This window comes from Henckelia pumila, chromosome 2, assembly GCF_033568475.1.
Source record: "Henckelia pumila isolate YLH828 chromosome 2, ASM3356847v2, whole genome shotgun sequence".
In the NCBI taxonomy this organism is placed as follows: Eukaryota; Viridiplantae; Streptophyta; class Magnoliopsida; order Lamiales; family Gesneriaceae; genus Henckelia; species Henckelia pumila.
The window spans coordinates 191,826,879-191,841,788 of NC_133121.1; the positions used below are offsets into that span (position 1 = coordinate 191,826,879).

The 14,910-nt window shown below is 37.7% G+C and overlaps 1 protein-coding gene across 2 annotated transcripts in view; it reads right to left on the bottom strand.

The window, feature by feature from the left end:
* LOC140881535 (THO complex subunit 2) overlaps window positions 1-14,910 on the bottom strand; it is a 33,129-nt gene that overhangs the window by 4,337 nt on the left and 13,882 nt on the right. Inside the window, exons 20-30 of one of the 2 annotated variants that reach the window (XM_073286921.1) lie at window positions 10,288-10,384; window positions 10,074-10,187; window positions 5,518-5,621; window positions 5,169-5,349; window positions 4,812-4,993; window positions 4,049-4,655; window positions 3,803-3,907; window positions 1,553-1,708; window positions 1,377-1,457; window positions 488-704; window positions 268-374 (exon numbers count right to left, since the gene is read on the bottom strand). In XM_073286921.1, the coding sequence (XP_073143022.1) occupies window positions 268-374; window positions 488-704; window positions 1,377-1,457; window positions 1,553-1,708; window positions 3,803-3,907; window positions 4,049-4,655; window positions 4,812-4,993; window positions 5,169-5,349; window positions 5,518-5,621; window positions 10,074-10,187; window positions 10,288-10,384 (1,951 nt within the window). Of the gene's footprint in view, window positions 1-267; window positions 375-487; window positions 705-1,376; window positions 1,458-1,552; window positions 1,709-3,802; window positions 3,908-4,048; window positions 4,656-4,811; window positions 4,994-5,168; window positions 5,350-5,517; window positions 5,622-10,073; window positions 10,203-10,287; window positions 10,385-14,910 lie in introns of both variants that reach the window. The other variant, XM_073286919.1, reaches the window with a different exon arrangement.

Below are 14,910 nucleotides of genomic sequence, written 5' to 3' on the forward strand. Positions count from 1 at the left end.
TTTAATAACAACTTTAACTATCAAGCATAACTCCAACTCACCACAACAGAAACGAAACAAAGGTCGTGTCATGGCATAAAAGGTACGGTAAATTTGAATGTCACAAGCAACAAATTTTTATAAATCTGAATATCCAGTTAATGATATATTAAAAGCACTTAAGCAATCAAACGAAATTTGTAAGCGAAAACAACAAATATAATCCGAAGATTCAGCTCCTATTCTCATTCATAGTTCAAATAAAATAAATATATATACATTCACTACCTCAGGATCCATTGAAGACTTGTTATTAACTTTTGTGGTTTCTTCCAAATGTTTACTTGCAGATTCTTCCACCTGTTTTAGAACATCAACCGTGTTCGATGTTCCAGCTTGTGAACCATTGACGACACAGAAGATTGATCAGAACCATGGAAATAAACATTCGATTTCAAAAGCTGCAGCTCAGATTTCAACAAGGTACTTTCTGTTCGTTCATTCTTACCATCGTGTCTTCTCAAGTCTTTGGCAGAATTCCCGGAATCTAAATGTGAGTTTCCTGCAGAAACTGCTCTACCCCCAATTTGCTCGATTTGAGAAAGGTTTCCAGTACCATTTTGCACAGTTGTAGCATTACCTGATAAAAGCTTCGTTGAAGGTGCTGGAGCAGGCTTTATGTCCAGATAACCCATGCCAAATTCTTCATCTGTCACCCATGAAGGCTGCCAATAACAAATATGGTAGATTAAATAAGCTGATAGGTCCATATAAAAATTGTATCATTACCTATTAAAAAAAATCCACACAATACAATTACAGACTAAATCCAGATGGCAACTATTTGATCTGAAATATATAATTAAATAAGCTAATCTGGATAAATACGATCTAATATTAAGATTTCCACTACAAGGCAGTCGAGAGATGGCTTTCCTCAGAGCATACAAAACATTTGCAACTACTTTTCTTTGGTGGCGTGGCTGCCAAGTAAAATTTTCACAACCCCAGCGTCAAAAGTCTAGAAGCAGCTCGTTCTAATTCGCTGTCAAAATTATCTTTCATCCACTTTCAGACTCAATGTGCTCTCAGTATCACTAAATTATTTTTTTTTCGAATCAAACAAAGTATCACTAAATTATTAAACGTTAAATATTCACCCCCAACAATATTTTACATCTGCGAAGTATAAAATCACTTTCTAAAACCTTAAAGAACACATATTCTAATAACAGAAAAATGTCGCATCTCTCAAGATTCCTTATCTAACATACTTTTAAAAAAAATCAAAACTACCTACAAAACTTTTCAGCTACAAGTAATAGAAAGCCTCAATAAACACCATAAATTAACTCATTTCTTAATAAGGATGAAATGAAGTTTCCTTTCACAGTTACCTTTCTAGCAGCCAAAGCTGCAGAAACACCGGTGGCCAAAACTTTGAGATCCTCTCTGTCATCATTTTTAATTTTAGCCACCTGTGCAAAAAGAAATGGAATAAGCAATTTGTTCATCTAAAAGCAAATCCAACAATAATTCGATCAAGAAATTTTTTTCCATTCAAATACGTTACCCGCTTTTCAAGGTTGATACCGCTCTTCCGAGTAACAGGAAAAACACTGGATATTTTAGTCAGCATAATAAGAGAATTGCGAATCTCCATGTACTCTGTTGATTCCAAGCACTGAATAAGTAGTCTAGTGATTCTCTGGCTCCACTTCCAGTGCACCTTCAAGAACAGAGATTATTTACCATATACATTATGGGAAACTATAGCTATAAAATTCTGGATAGATATCTCAGATAGGAGAAAGACAGCTTAGGTCATACATGGTCCGCCAATCTCTTCAATTACCTCAAGTTTTTGAAGGGAAGAGGAATCTTATAAGGATAGAAGAATACATTAATCAGGTATTCACTAATTTTTCAAGCTGGTGTTATAGGTCATGATTAATGAATTAGGTTTGATTGGAAACATAAGAATTTTTGAGAAAAACATGAGGTGAACACAATCGAATAAACAAAGTGAGTTAAGGATTTTAACCCCTAAAAACATGGAGCCTAAATCATCATGTTCAGAGCATAGATAGAGTCTATATTACATCATATCAGGAATAACATATGTTAATTAAATCAATATGGACCTCATGAAATATTACAATCTCAACAAATCTTTGAAAGCTACCAGACCCCAGTGCTTTTGTCCTATCATCATTGAATATGTCTACCAATGAGATACTGAATTGCTATTTTCTCATGTTCGTGCTCTTTCCTTCTGAAGTGAGTGACACAAAATAGAATATTGGGATAAAGAAGCACAACTCAACAGATATAACTGTCTCGGAAGTTATAAATTGAATCGATATTGGCATATCATTGGTTGGGCGTTGACGGGATTCGTTAACAGCCCACGATTCTCACAAGTATATATTGGGAAGCTTCAGCTGCACTGGAGAATGATTTTGGCAAGATATAATATTGATGCACTTCTCCGTTCACACGGTTCTCAAAGCAAAGGAGGAAGGGTGGGCAGCAGGTACCACGAGCCCTCTGTCCCACACATTTATCCAGAAGCAAGTGTAGTTCACCGGTTCCACCGAATGCTCCTATCTCTCGGCAAAGATCGTGTGAGTGTGCAGTTATGCTTCGGATGCTTCGCCATAGAATAGATCGACCCAGTTCCCGTTCTTTTCCGGTGCACTCGCTTTATATCTCCGACACACAAGGAAGGACGCGGTGGGAAGGAAGCAGCCCTAGTAGGTGGAGTAGAAACATTTGTGTATGGATTTGGTAGTTTAAAAATAAAATGACAATCATGGCACTTGTTTACTGGAACCACCCTTGCATTTATAGAAAGTCCACGCCCACTCGCAAAGATACAAGGATTGAGATAAAACTAAAAGCTCTATTTATGATGGATCTACTTAGGCACCATTTGGTTTGTGGGATGAGACGAGAGAGGATATCTAAATATGGATAAGAAATTGAAAGATATTGATAAATAAGGGAGTATGATAAAATAGCTGATGTATGGTATGATTCTAATAAGATTGATTAAATCAGTGTATTGGATTGCAAAGCCTAAATTATCCCCTATCATTTATAAGCAGTTAAAATTGGCATTTAAGAGCCGTCGTCCTTGCACCTCCACCCCTCCTTTTCTTCCTTACAACTCCAGTACCTTCTTCCTTGCATAGATTCACCAATTTTTTCCTCAATCTTCTTATTTTCTTAATTTATCCACTAACAGCCTAACATCTTGTAAAAGTCTTGAAAAAATTGGGTTTCAATTCAACAACAAAAAAAACAGAATGTATGAAGATGGCGGCTGGCGGCAATAGCTGCGACGTTTGCTTCTTATGGATTAGTAAGAGAGATTCTACTACTCCTTGTTGATTCCTGACAACAAAGTTCTTGAAAAAAAAATCTCATTTCAAAACACCATTGTCTTCCCTTTGCTGTAATCATCTCTTCGGGTTCTCAATTTGCTCATTCCATGGAGCTAAATTACCAACTTCCATGGTGATTCCAAAGCCATTTTTACGGAAATGTGAAGTGTTTCAAGGGTTTTTTTGTCATTTTATTCTATTACATCGAGAGATGAGTAATCACACAGTAGATGTGGGTTCTGTAATATAATGAAAACAGTGGGACAGAAGATTAATGCAGTCTGAGAAAAAGTGAGCCGAAAATGGGATGCCTATAGATTAGGAATCTATCCTTTGTTAATCATCCACAGCAAACTGACCCATAATGTGTTTCAAGTCTATGAATAAAATTTTGGAAACATGATGAAGGAATTCAATTGCATCCATTAACTTACCTTGATAAATTGGCCATATGTGACGCGTTGGCTGTTCGGATATCTGTAATAAACAGCAAACCCTGGCATGTTTCCACATTCTCTTTCATAAACTGTTTCATCACTCTATAAAACAAAAGTGGGATTTGTAAAATCAAGTTCATGTAGAAAAAGTGGAAAGATCTAAAAAACGCATTATTATCTAATAAAACAATTGCATGGAAAGTTACTGAACTGTCGCTAAAAACACCACTTGAAAATTCTCACCTTCCAATGATAAGCAGTTCTCAGCGTCTCAAATAGAAACCTCCCAAGTCGACCCACTTCATACTCAGTGCAGCAGCATATCATTGGTTGCAAGGTTTTACAGATCAGAACGTCTATATGGTTAACTGTGTTGAAGAATGGTGTTCCCAAGGAATGGAGCGTATTTACAAAAATTGCGCAGTATACAGCATCTGGCATACTGAATGTACAACGGGGAAAAACACAGCGCTGCAGAAATTCCATGTTGATTTTTAAAGTATCAGGACAAGAACTCAACCATGTATCCTTCTCGTGAGAAAGCCTTCGCTGTACAGACTTGACATGTTCTTCATGCTTTTGGAGCTCCATAATCAATCGATCTAGAGACTCCTGAATTCTTTCTTTATCTTTCTTCCTTTTAGCAATTGCAGAACTGGAATTATCAGAAAGTTCTTCGAGAGCTTTAAGAGCAGCATGCTGCTTTGTAATCTCAGATTCATAACGACTTCTGGGTACATGGAGATCATAGAGAGTGAGACCCCAAAATGTTGCATACAAATCAGGAGACAAGCTATTCCATGCTTTTGAGGGCAACATTGTTCTGATTGTATCAAGAAGATTAAGCCATCTGCATGGTACATACAATGAACGGGCAAGCATTTAGAGATGAGATTGAGTGCTACATCGGGTGGTGCTGCATAGAGTTCTGTACGGATAAACATTTCGCAGAGAACTTTTAAACAAAATAAATAGTGAATAATCAAGGAATGGCAATAGGTATTACGAGAAAGGCTTCAGAGAAGATCCAACATCTAGAACCAATTTGGTGGATGAATCTGAAGCCTCTGTCTCCTTTTCTGTAGTAGCAGGGTTCAGTGCTTCATTACAGTCTAATGGCCAGAAGGAACTGGAAGTATTTTGACACCTAAAGAGTCTCATCACCGGACGATATACCAAAAAGGCCACCTAAACAGAAATACAAGGGACATTATTCAGCAACTATCAGACACATTACCTACTTTTCAGAGTATGCCATTGTTGTTTGGGGTTACGAAACTATAAAGATCCAAGCAAACATAAAATATAACAGAAATCAAAATAGAGGAAAAGTTTCAAAGGTTAGAACAAGAGAGATTAGAACCTCAGGATCAAGATGATATTTCTGTACAAGTTCATCAAGAGTGGGAATCAGCAAAGCATAACTTGATGCAGGAGCCACCGCACTACAAAGAAATTCCACATACTGAAGCAGTGTCCCATGACATCTATCAAACTGTTCACTGACCATTTTGATGTAGGGCACGTCTGCTTTTATGACAACCCTACATAATCAATGCACATTAGACAGACTTCACAAATGTTCACTGAAATTTAAAAGTGGTTGCTCACATAAGTCACATAATTTGGACCACCCATATAGTAAACTTCTACCAAGGAAAATCTCAAATATGGTAAAACCACTAATTTCAACAAACAGCCACAGAGCATACACAGAACGATGCTGGGCAATGAGTAGCAAAAGGGGAATCGCCAATTTGTTTTCTTCCTTCGGGAGCAAAGCATCTCTGAGTCTGTTAGTAGACTTGATCAAAGCCTGAAAATAATAAAAACACCTTGAGACTCTAGCAAAGCTTCAGTCAGACAAGTACATTTGATACTTAGCAATAGCAAGCTCATATTCAGTTTGGCAGAGAGGAAAAACCGCATCCAAAATAGTGAATGCATATGACAGACATCATCTAAGTGCGAAAGAACAAATAAAGAGAACTAGTGTAATTAGAACCAGTGCATTCAACTAAAACCATCAACATCATCATACAAGATTTGGTCCAAAATTACACCACTAACATAGATCTATAATCTCCTGTTTCCGCTATGCTCCATTTGAAGTTGAGGCTGGAGCAAATAATTCAATTCAAGTTCGACGGTTTCATGCCACATTAAGTTTCAACATTCAACTCGTTTTCATATATCTAACACCTGCATCTCTTCCCAATTCTTCAGAGGTGCCTCAAATGGTGCACGCACATTGACAATTTTTAACCATCTTACACGTATAACTTTGATCACATCTTCAACCACCAGAACCCAATCTTTCCTCTAATGCTAATTCATAATTTGTATATCTGTTGAATGTTAAATATTGTATCATTATCAACTAATTAAGATTAGATAGGATTTTATCTTTATGCATTTGTATTTTAATTCTTAGGATTAGGATAATCAGTATCAGATTTTATTCCTTAGTTTCAGAATTCTAGTTAGGAGTAGATTTCTATAAAGTTCATTGTATTTTCCCTTTTCAGATTAACATAAATAAAACAGCCTCTTTCTCTTTCATAAAAACGACATGGTATCAGACTCCCAAAAAAAACCCTATTGTGAGCCACAACTTCATCCCAAGTAGCTTGATTGCCGAGTTGGGGGTTAAGGTGGATGAGGGGGTTCGATTTGGGGTGTGTCTTGGCGATGGCTGCCACATAGCATGTCAGGGTGTATGTAAAGATTTGATAGTAGATTTGGGTCTTTGCCAGATGCAAATTGAAGGCTATTTGTTTGTATTAGGTGGACTTGATCTCATTTTCGGGGTCGATTAGTCTTGCTAATTGGGCCAATATGCAGATGAGATTTACTTGGAAAGGTTAAACAATGGTTCAACAAGGGGATCCGACCCTTGGTAGAACACTGGTATCTCTATTCTCTCAAATCAATTGCTTAAATACATATGGTGGAGTTTTGTGGGATTGTATTAGTGAAGTGGGATGAAGTGGAGTGGGTAAATTTGAAGCAGATAAAAGGGAATTCTAATAGGAAAATTGACAGTCTCCTCAATGAATATGAGGGTGTGTTTCGAAAGCTCCACGAATTACCCCCTCGTCAGGTTCAAGATCATGCTATTAACATCAAGGAGGGGGATATGGGCCGGTGTCGGTGCACCCATGTTGCTATGCTCACCATCAAAAAGATGAGATAGAATGAATGCATGGTGAGAAACATGCTCAAATTGGGTGTCTTACGGACCAGCAGCAGCCCTTACTCCAGCCCTGATATTTTCGTTAAAAAGAATGATGACAGCCAGCGTTTTTGTGTCAATTTATAGGGCCCTAAACGATATTACAGTTTCCGATAAATGTCCAATTCCGGTAGTTGAAGAGCTATTTGATGAATTGTATGGGGCTAAATATGTTTTGAAGTTTGATCTTAAGTCGGGGTATCATCAAATTCGGGTCCAACTTAAGGATGTATATAAAACAGCGTTTCAGAAACACGAAGGGCACTATGAATTTTAAGTAACACCCCGGCAACATTCCAAGCGACGATGAACGAGATATTCCAGCTTTATTAAAGGAAATTTGTTCGTGTAATTTTTGACGCCATATTCATTTATAGCAAGGAGTGCGAGGAACACCTGCTGCATGTTAGAATGGTATTAGATGCCTCGGTGAGTAATAGACTGATTTTGAATAAAAAAAAGTACCAATTTGGGTGGAGTCAAGTTGACAATTAGGGGCATATTATCACCTGCTTGGGAGTGATGGTGGAACCGAACAAATTGACAATGTTATTTATTGGCCAAAACCGCAAAACACCAAGGCATTGAAGGGGTTTCTAGGATTGACTGGTTGCTAAAGGAAGTTTGTTCGAGACGACGAGATTACGGAAAGAGTACATGACCTCTAACAGATCGGTTGAAAAAAAAAATCATTGTTGTTGAGTTACTTTGCTGAGGATGCATTTGATAAGCTTTAAAAAGAAGATTCTCAATACTGCTCGAGCTTTGAGAATGCCCAATTTTGTAAAGAGTTCATGGAGTGTGATGCTTCAGGAGTTGGTCTAAACAATGTTTTCACAAGCGGACCAGTGATCGAACCGGTATACCTTAAAAAAACGGTTCAACCGATCGGGCCGGAAGCCGTTTATATTATATTATATTATTTTATATTAATATAATATAATATAATATAATATAATAAACAATATATTTTATTTTAAATTTTAGAAACCTAAAAGATGTATATAAATAGACGAAAAAATATATTTATCAAAGTTTGAAAACTAAATAATAATTATATAAATATATTCAAAATATCAATTGTAGATATACATTTTTTTAAAATTAATTGATTAAGTAAATAAACTCTGGTATTAATAAATAATTTTTTTAACGAAGTACAAATTTCAAATAATCATGTATATATATAATAAAATATTAAATTTAAGGTTTTAAAATAAAAAAAATTAATATTTCAAAAAATAAAAATAAAAAAAATCGAATAACCAGTCGAACTGGTTTTCCGGTTCTTGACTGGTAGAACGGTTTTTGGGGTGTTCCAGACCAGACCTGTGACCGGTTGGTTCGACTAGGAACCGGTCACAGGTCTGGTCTGGAACACCCCAAAAACACTGGGTTTGTGACCGATTCGTGCTCTTCCCAGAATCTGATTTTATTACCCCCTTTGACCACAACTCTCACTGACTGAATGAAAGCCGGATAGTCCTTGAAATAAATTTCCATGGACTCCTAAATGTAGTATTTCTTGCTAGCCCCGCATCCCATCCGTTATCCTGAAGTCCATATTTACTAATAACAATCTGTTTCCATAGTGAGTCCCCCTCTCTTGAGAAGCACCACCACCATTTACCTAGCAAAGCCTTGTTCCTTAGGCAAATATTACCAATTCCCAAACCCCCTCTATCCTTTGGTCTACACACTTGGTCCCAAGTAACCAAATGCCAGTGATTTTCCCCATCTGGACCATCCCATAAAAAATCCTTCATAATCTTCTCCATGGATTCCGCTACACCCAAGGAATCCTGAAAAGCGACAAGAAATACAAAGGGAAAGCATTCATAACTGCACCAATCAAAGTGAGTCTTCCTCCTCTCAAAAGAAAAGCTTTTTTCCAGCTAGCTAACTTTATTGACATTTTAAATAATACCAGCTCCCAAAAGGATACCTTTAATGGGTTCCCTCCCAACGGAACGCCCAAGTATCGACTTAAGACAACCCTTGGTCCACCTTCTCCATCGATCCCCAAACCCCTTCTTTAATAACACAAAGTCCAAAGAGCTCCAATCAACATTGTCATATGCTTTCCCAAAATCTGCCTTAAAGGCCCAACCACTCTTATTCTTAACTCTAAATTCTTCCACCATCTCATTGGCAATGAGACAGCAATCTAGGATCTGCCTTCCTTCATCTAAAAGAATTATCCCATTCAAGAAAATTCTGGATTATAGTTTTCTATATTTATGTGGAAAAGAAGGATGAATAAAAAAAATAAGCTTGAATTTCGTTCTCAAATTGATCGTGACATTCTCTCTTCAACGAGCCTCAATCCCCTCACCCCTCACCTCATTAATCACCTCATAACGTGATCCGTGACTCGGAACCATAACAAATTGGTACCGAACCAGTCCTCAGACCGGATATCCACGTTTTTAAACAAAAAATTGAAGCCTTTGTAAAAAGGTATCAGAGTAGAAGACAGCTTCTGGGAAACGGCAACAAGCTCTTCCCAATAAGTTGGGAAGAGATTTCAAGATGTCTATCAACCATGCGCTTGAAACACTACCAACGGCAATGGCCATTCTTCAAGAGATCCATGTAACTTCTTGTGCAGAATGAGCTTGCATACCCTCTGTTTGTGTATGTAGACAAACAAAATAGTGGGGAGCAGTGACGGGGCCGTGAGGGTAAGCCCAACAACCACCATGACGCAGTAGCACAAAAGCCGAACTATATAGTTTCTCATAGATTCAAGTTTTAAGAATAAAGGATAACAACACTCGGTTGTTATTTTCTTAGGATTCTTGATTCCTTATCTTCTTTTCAGATTATTTATTTTGAATAAAGGAATTATCCATTTGGTCATTTGAGAATAGAATTGGGAAAGTGAATAGAAAGGGAAAACAAGATTGTTGTCCATTTGCTCGTTTGAGAAGCAGTTTTTCCACAAGGAGCACCAAAAAAAAAACTAATATGTTAGGTATTCCACTAAAGCTTACTCCCAATTTTTTTCAAGCTAACACAGAAATAAAGCACCTTGTTGTTCCTCGTAATGCCAAATGAAGTAGCCTGATATCGGAGAGTGTCACTTCCAGCCATGGCATCCAATTGTTCTTCTGTCATATTTTCAGTATACTGGACATTTGCCATCTGTTGTATCAGCTCCTAATGAGGACCCACAAAATTTCAAATACAAACATTTATAAGCAAAAGTGCATAAACTAACAAAATATTCGGGTGGAAACACAACCTGAATGAGAACAAGCTCAATTCCATGTCCCTTTTTCAACTGATTTACAAGATACTGGAAAAGACCCCGAAGTTCCATTGATGGATATTTTTTACACCTAGAAACAGGAATAAACAAGATAGCATGTCATGATCCCAAGCATAATCAACTGAAACTCAGGAATAGTTGATCAAAACTCTAACTTTGATTGCACGTTAGCTTATAAGAAAATTATTTAGCAGCAGGAATTCCGAAAGAATTTGTAAAGTTCACCAAACACACATAATAAAAGTTTAGGTGTCGACAAAGGTTGCCACATTTTAATGCTTAGTTGTTTACTAAATTAAAGCTGTATTATGTGTCCGTTTTGCATTTTCTTTCACACTTTAATCTGAAACTACAACCATGTTGCAACTTTTATAAGTTTTCTCTAACTTAAAATGGAACATTCCCTAATCAAAGAAAATGCTAACTTGATATTATTTACAACATTCTTTATTTAAAGAAGCTCAAAAATTGGCATGTTTGACTTATTAAATTAAAAAAATACATTATGATCGGAAGTTTAAAATAAAAAATCCGTTGGTCCAAAAGAGGACTATTCTGGCATTGACAACTAAATTAATGTGTCAGATTTATTTAAATTATCTATTCTGAAGGTTTCAACCAGAGGATTTCACTTTTTATCTTTTATATGTTACGATATCCAAAACCAAGCCATATATCATCTAAGATTACTTCCGATAACCTCAGTATAATAGCAAAATTAAACATCTAAATGGAAACCACAATTTGAATTCATCGTCTGCGAGTACGGTCTACATCAACTATAAACCATACTGCAACCCAAGGATTTCATGACCAGTATGCTTCTTTCTAGTAATATTTCATTGTACAGACTACGTATTATATCTTCCAATCACATAGTGCATGAGGAGTCCATAACTATATTTGTTTATTCTAGAAGAAAATAGAGGACACGCACACGTGTGCTAGGGTTGTACACAGACATTTCTTTGGTAGTTTGTTTCTATTTCATCTAAATACATTCAGTTCATATTCCATTTCAATATCATTGTGCATTTCTTATTGTGGTTGCAACATTTGGTTCGACCTATCGGATCTGACCAACTGAGAAGAAGGCTGCGATGGCAACCACACGTTCAGAGAGCAAGGTTGAAACAAGAGTGGAGGCATTGGAGGAGAAGTTGTCGATGCAAGAAACCATAAAAACAATTGGAAAAGCTGTGAGTGAGAAACCAAATCTCAAGTCCATGATGGAACAGATGAACAAATTGAAGGGGAAGGAGGTGTTGGATCAACATTTGGGTGATCAGCCACAACAAATGGAGGGAATCAAGGATCCTCCATATCAGGAAAATCTTTTTGATGGGAGGGGGTATGTGAAGGGGGACAATATTTGAGAAGACCGATTAAGTGAAACAAGTGATGAGGAGAATTAAAACTTGTGTTACTTGAGTATGATGGGATTGATCACTTGGGTAGGTTGGGGAAGGATGAGCAATATTTCACGTTGCAAAGCACTGCTTCCGGCAACCCCCTAAAAATCACGCACACATGTATTGAAGGGCGGCGTACGCTAGCTCCAGTGGATCAGATCGCAGTTAAGGACAACACTCGTCCCTTGAGCTAGCTTTTGGGATTGAATTAGGTTCAAGTCCAAAATCTTTAACATGATATCAGAGTCCTGACTCACCGTTATGTGTTGGACGGCCCATACTTGGGCCACTGTTAATATCTCTACACTTCAGTCGTTTCGTTCTTGAGCGTGTTGGGAGTGTTTTGAGATGTCCCACATCGGTTGAAAAAAGTTATTGTGAATTTCATATATAGGGTTGGACAATGAGAAAGAATCTAAAGAAGAAAGTGAAATTCTGGAACGGAAATGAGAAATGGGCTTATTATGACCTCGAGAGATCTGGAATAGCAGAGGGAAAAGCCTATCAAAAGAGGACAGCCCCACCCAACAGTCCTCCCAAAATCTAACTCTAACTCCCCTTTTAACCACTAACCTCACTGATTGAATAAAAGCCGGATAAATTCTAGATATGAACTTCCACGGGCTTCGAAAGGTGTTATGCTTGGCCAACCCTGCGTCCCAACCGTTGATTTGCATCCCGTACTTGCTTACTACAATCCTCTTCCACAATGTATACCCTTCCTTAGAAAAACGCCACCACCATTTACCCAACAAAGCTTTATTCCTCAATCCAATATTGCCAATTCCCAAACCTCCCTTGTTCTTTGGAATGTTAACCTTATCCCAAGCTACCAAATGACAGTGTTTATCCCCATCCGACCCATCCCACAAAAAATCCCTCATTAATTTCTCCAAAGCCTCAGCCACCCCCTTTGGAATCCGGAATAACGACAGGTAATACACCGGAATTGCGTTCAGGAATGAGGAGGTGAGTGAGTTCATCAGTTTAATGGAGATTTTGGACAGGGTTAGTTTAGAGGAGGGAGTAGACGATGTGAGGGTTTGGGTTCGGGACGCTTCAGGAGTGTTTTCAAAGAAATCCTTTTTTGATTCTTTTTTTCCAGAAGCATCGTTCCCTAATTTTGATCTTTTTAATGCTATTTGGAAAGTTCCGATACCTTACAAAGCAAAGGTTTTCTCATGGATTGCGGTGTTGGATAGACTGCCGACTTGCGACTTGATCCAAAGGAGGTTTCCAAAATGTTCTCTCAATCCTAATTGGTGTGTGCTGTGCAAGAAAGGAGGAGAGAGTCAGGACCATATGTTGGTCCACTGCCCTTTCTCAAGCTCTCTCTGGTGGCTGGTGCTTAAGGAGTTAGGATTGTCGTGGGTGACACCAAAGTCCACCAGGGATCTGTTCAAGGCAGATTTGGGGGACTCCCTGGGTAGCAAGGGCAGAATTCTGTGGGCAGCTATAACTCATTGCGTTTGTTGGTCAGTTTGGTTGGAAAGGAATAGCAGGATCTTCGAGGATAAAGAAGTTTTGGTTGGAGAAGTTTGGGACAGGATTAAGTTAACAGTAGCAGCTTGGTTACATAATTTATCAGAATTCCGATCGTTTGTGATTTCAGATTTGTATAGAGATTGGAGTTTAGTATTGAAGTAGTTTGTTTTCTCGTAATAGATTAGTACTACTTGTGGACCACTGGTTCACCTTTGTAATCAATCTTATATTATTTATATAATATCTTACGTTTCTTATCAAAAAAAAAAGTTTTTGGGGTTGGAGTTAGGTCCAAAGTCCAAATTTTAACATGATATCAAAGCTCAAGCCACCTTTATGTGTTGGACGCTTCAGTCCTTTCATTCCTGAGTGTAGAGGTGTGTTGACATGTCCCACGTCGGTAAGACAGAGTTCCTGTGAGTTTCTTAGATAGACAAGGACAACCTTCCCCCTTTGAACTAGCTTTTGGAATTGAGTTAGGTTCACAATCTTTTGGGGTTAAATATTTGGGCTTGGACCTATCTCAACACCAAAAATTAGCTCAAAGAGGAGGGTTGACTTGGTCTATATAAGAAACTACCAGAAACTCTATCCAACCGATGTGGGACATCTCAACGCACCCCCCACACGCCCAAGAATGAAACGACTAGAGCATGGAGACATAAACAGGTGGCAAAACTATGGGCGGCCCAACACGTAACGGTGGGACTAGGCTCTGATACCATGTTAAAGATTTGGGCTTCAACCTAAATTCGACCCAAAATCTAGCTCCAGTGGGAGGGTTTTCTTTGTCTATATAAGACAGTGTTTTAAAAAGCGTAACGCTGGCCCGTAATGTTTTTGTCCTGTCATAGCGTAGCGCATAGCGCAAGCTATTCGTGCATGACAGTTATTTAATTTATTTAATTATTTAATTAAAAAATAGAAAGATACTTGTATACAGGTAAATAGTGAGATAATTAGTCATGAAGCCATAATAATTCATCATTAGATGCCAAAATATAGTTTCAACATCCATACAGTCCTTTTCCACATTAACAAGACCCAACCTTGCTTGTTTGAACCTTTAATTTTGGTCAAATATGTATATTATGGGCCTTTAGTTATTGCCTAAATAGCCCACGTTATTCAGCAAGTAGCGTTTTTCCTGAGAATAGCGCGCGCTATTCATGCAAAATGCTAAAATAGTAGCGCTAAATAGCGCTACGCCATAAAAATGCGCTATAGCGCTATTTAAAACATTGATAGAAGAAACTTCCAATAACTCTATCCAACTATGTGGGACTTCTCAAAGTATTGATGGACCACAAATCACTAAAGAGTTTGTTACAATAGTGTATTTTTACTCGGAACCAATATTTGTTGGCCAAATTGATGGGGCACGAATTTGAAATCAAATACAAGTCTGGAAGTAGAAATGGAGAAGTTGATGCTCTTTCGAAAAAGATGGAGGAAGTGGATCTCAAACGTATGTCAATACCAGACTACTTGTGTAGTTAGAAGCTGGAGAATTAAGGGGATCAGTGGTGAAAGATCCCAAGTTCCAACTTTTAATTAATAAAGTAAGTCAAGGTACAGAGGGTAGTTTGAATTCATTGGTTAATCGGTTCTTGTTGCACAAAAGGATGATTCATAGTGAGACCCAAGGAGTCAAAATGGATTAAAAAATTCTGGAAGAATTACATGCTACACTGGTGGG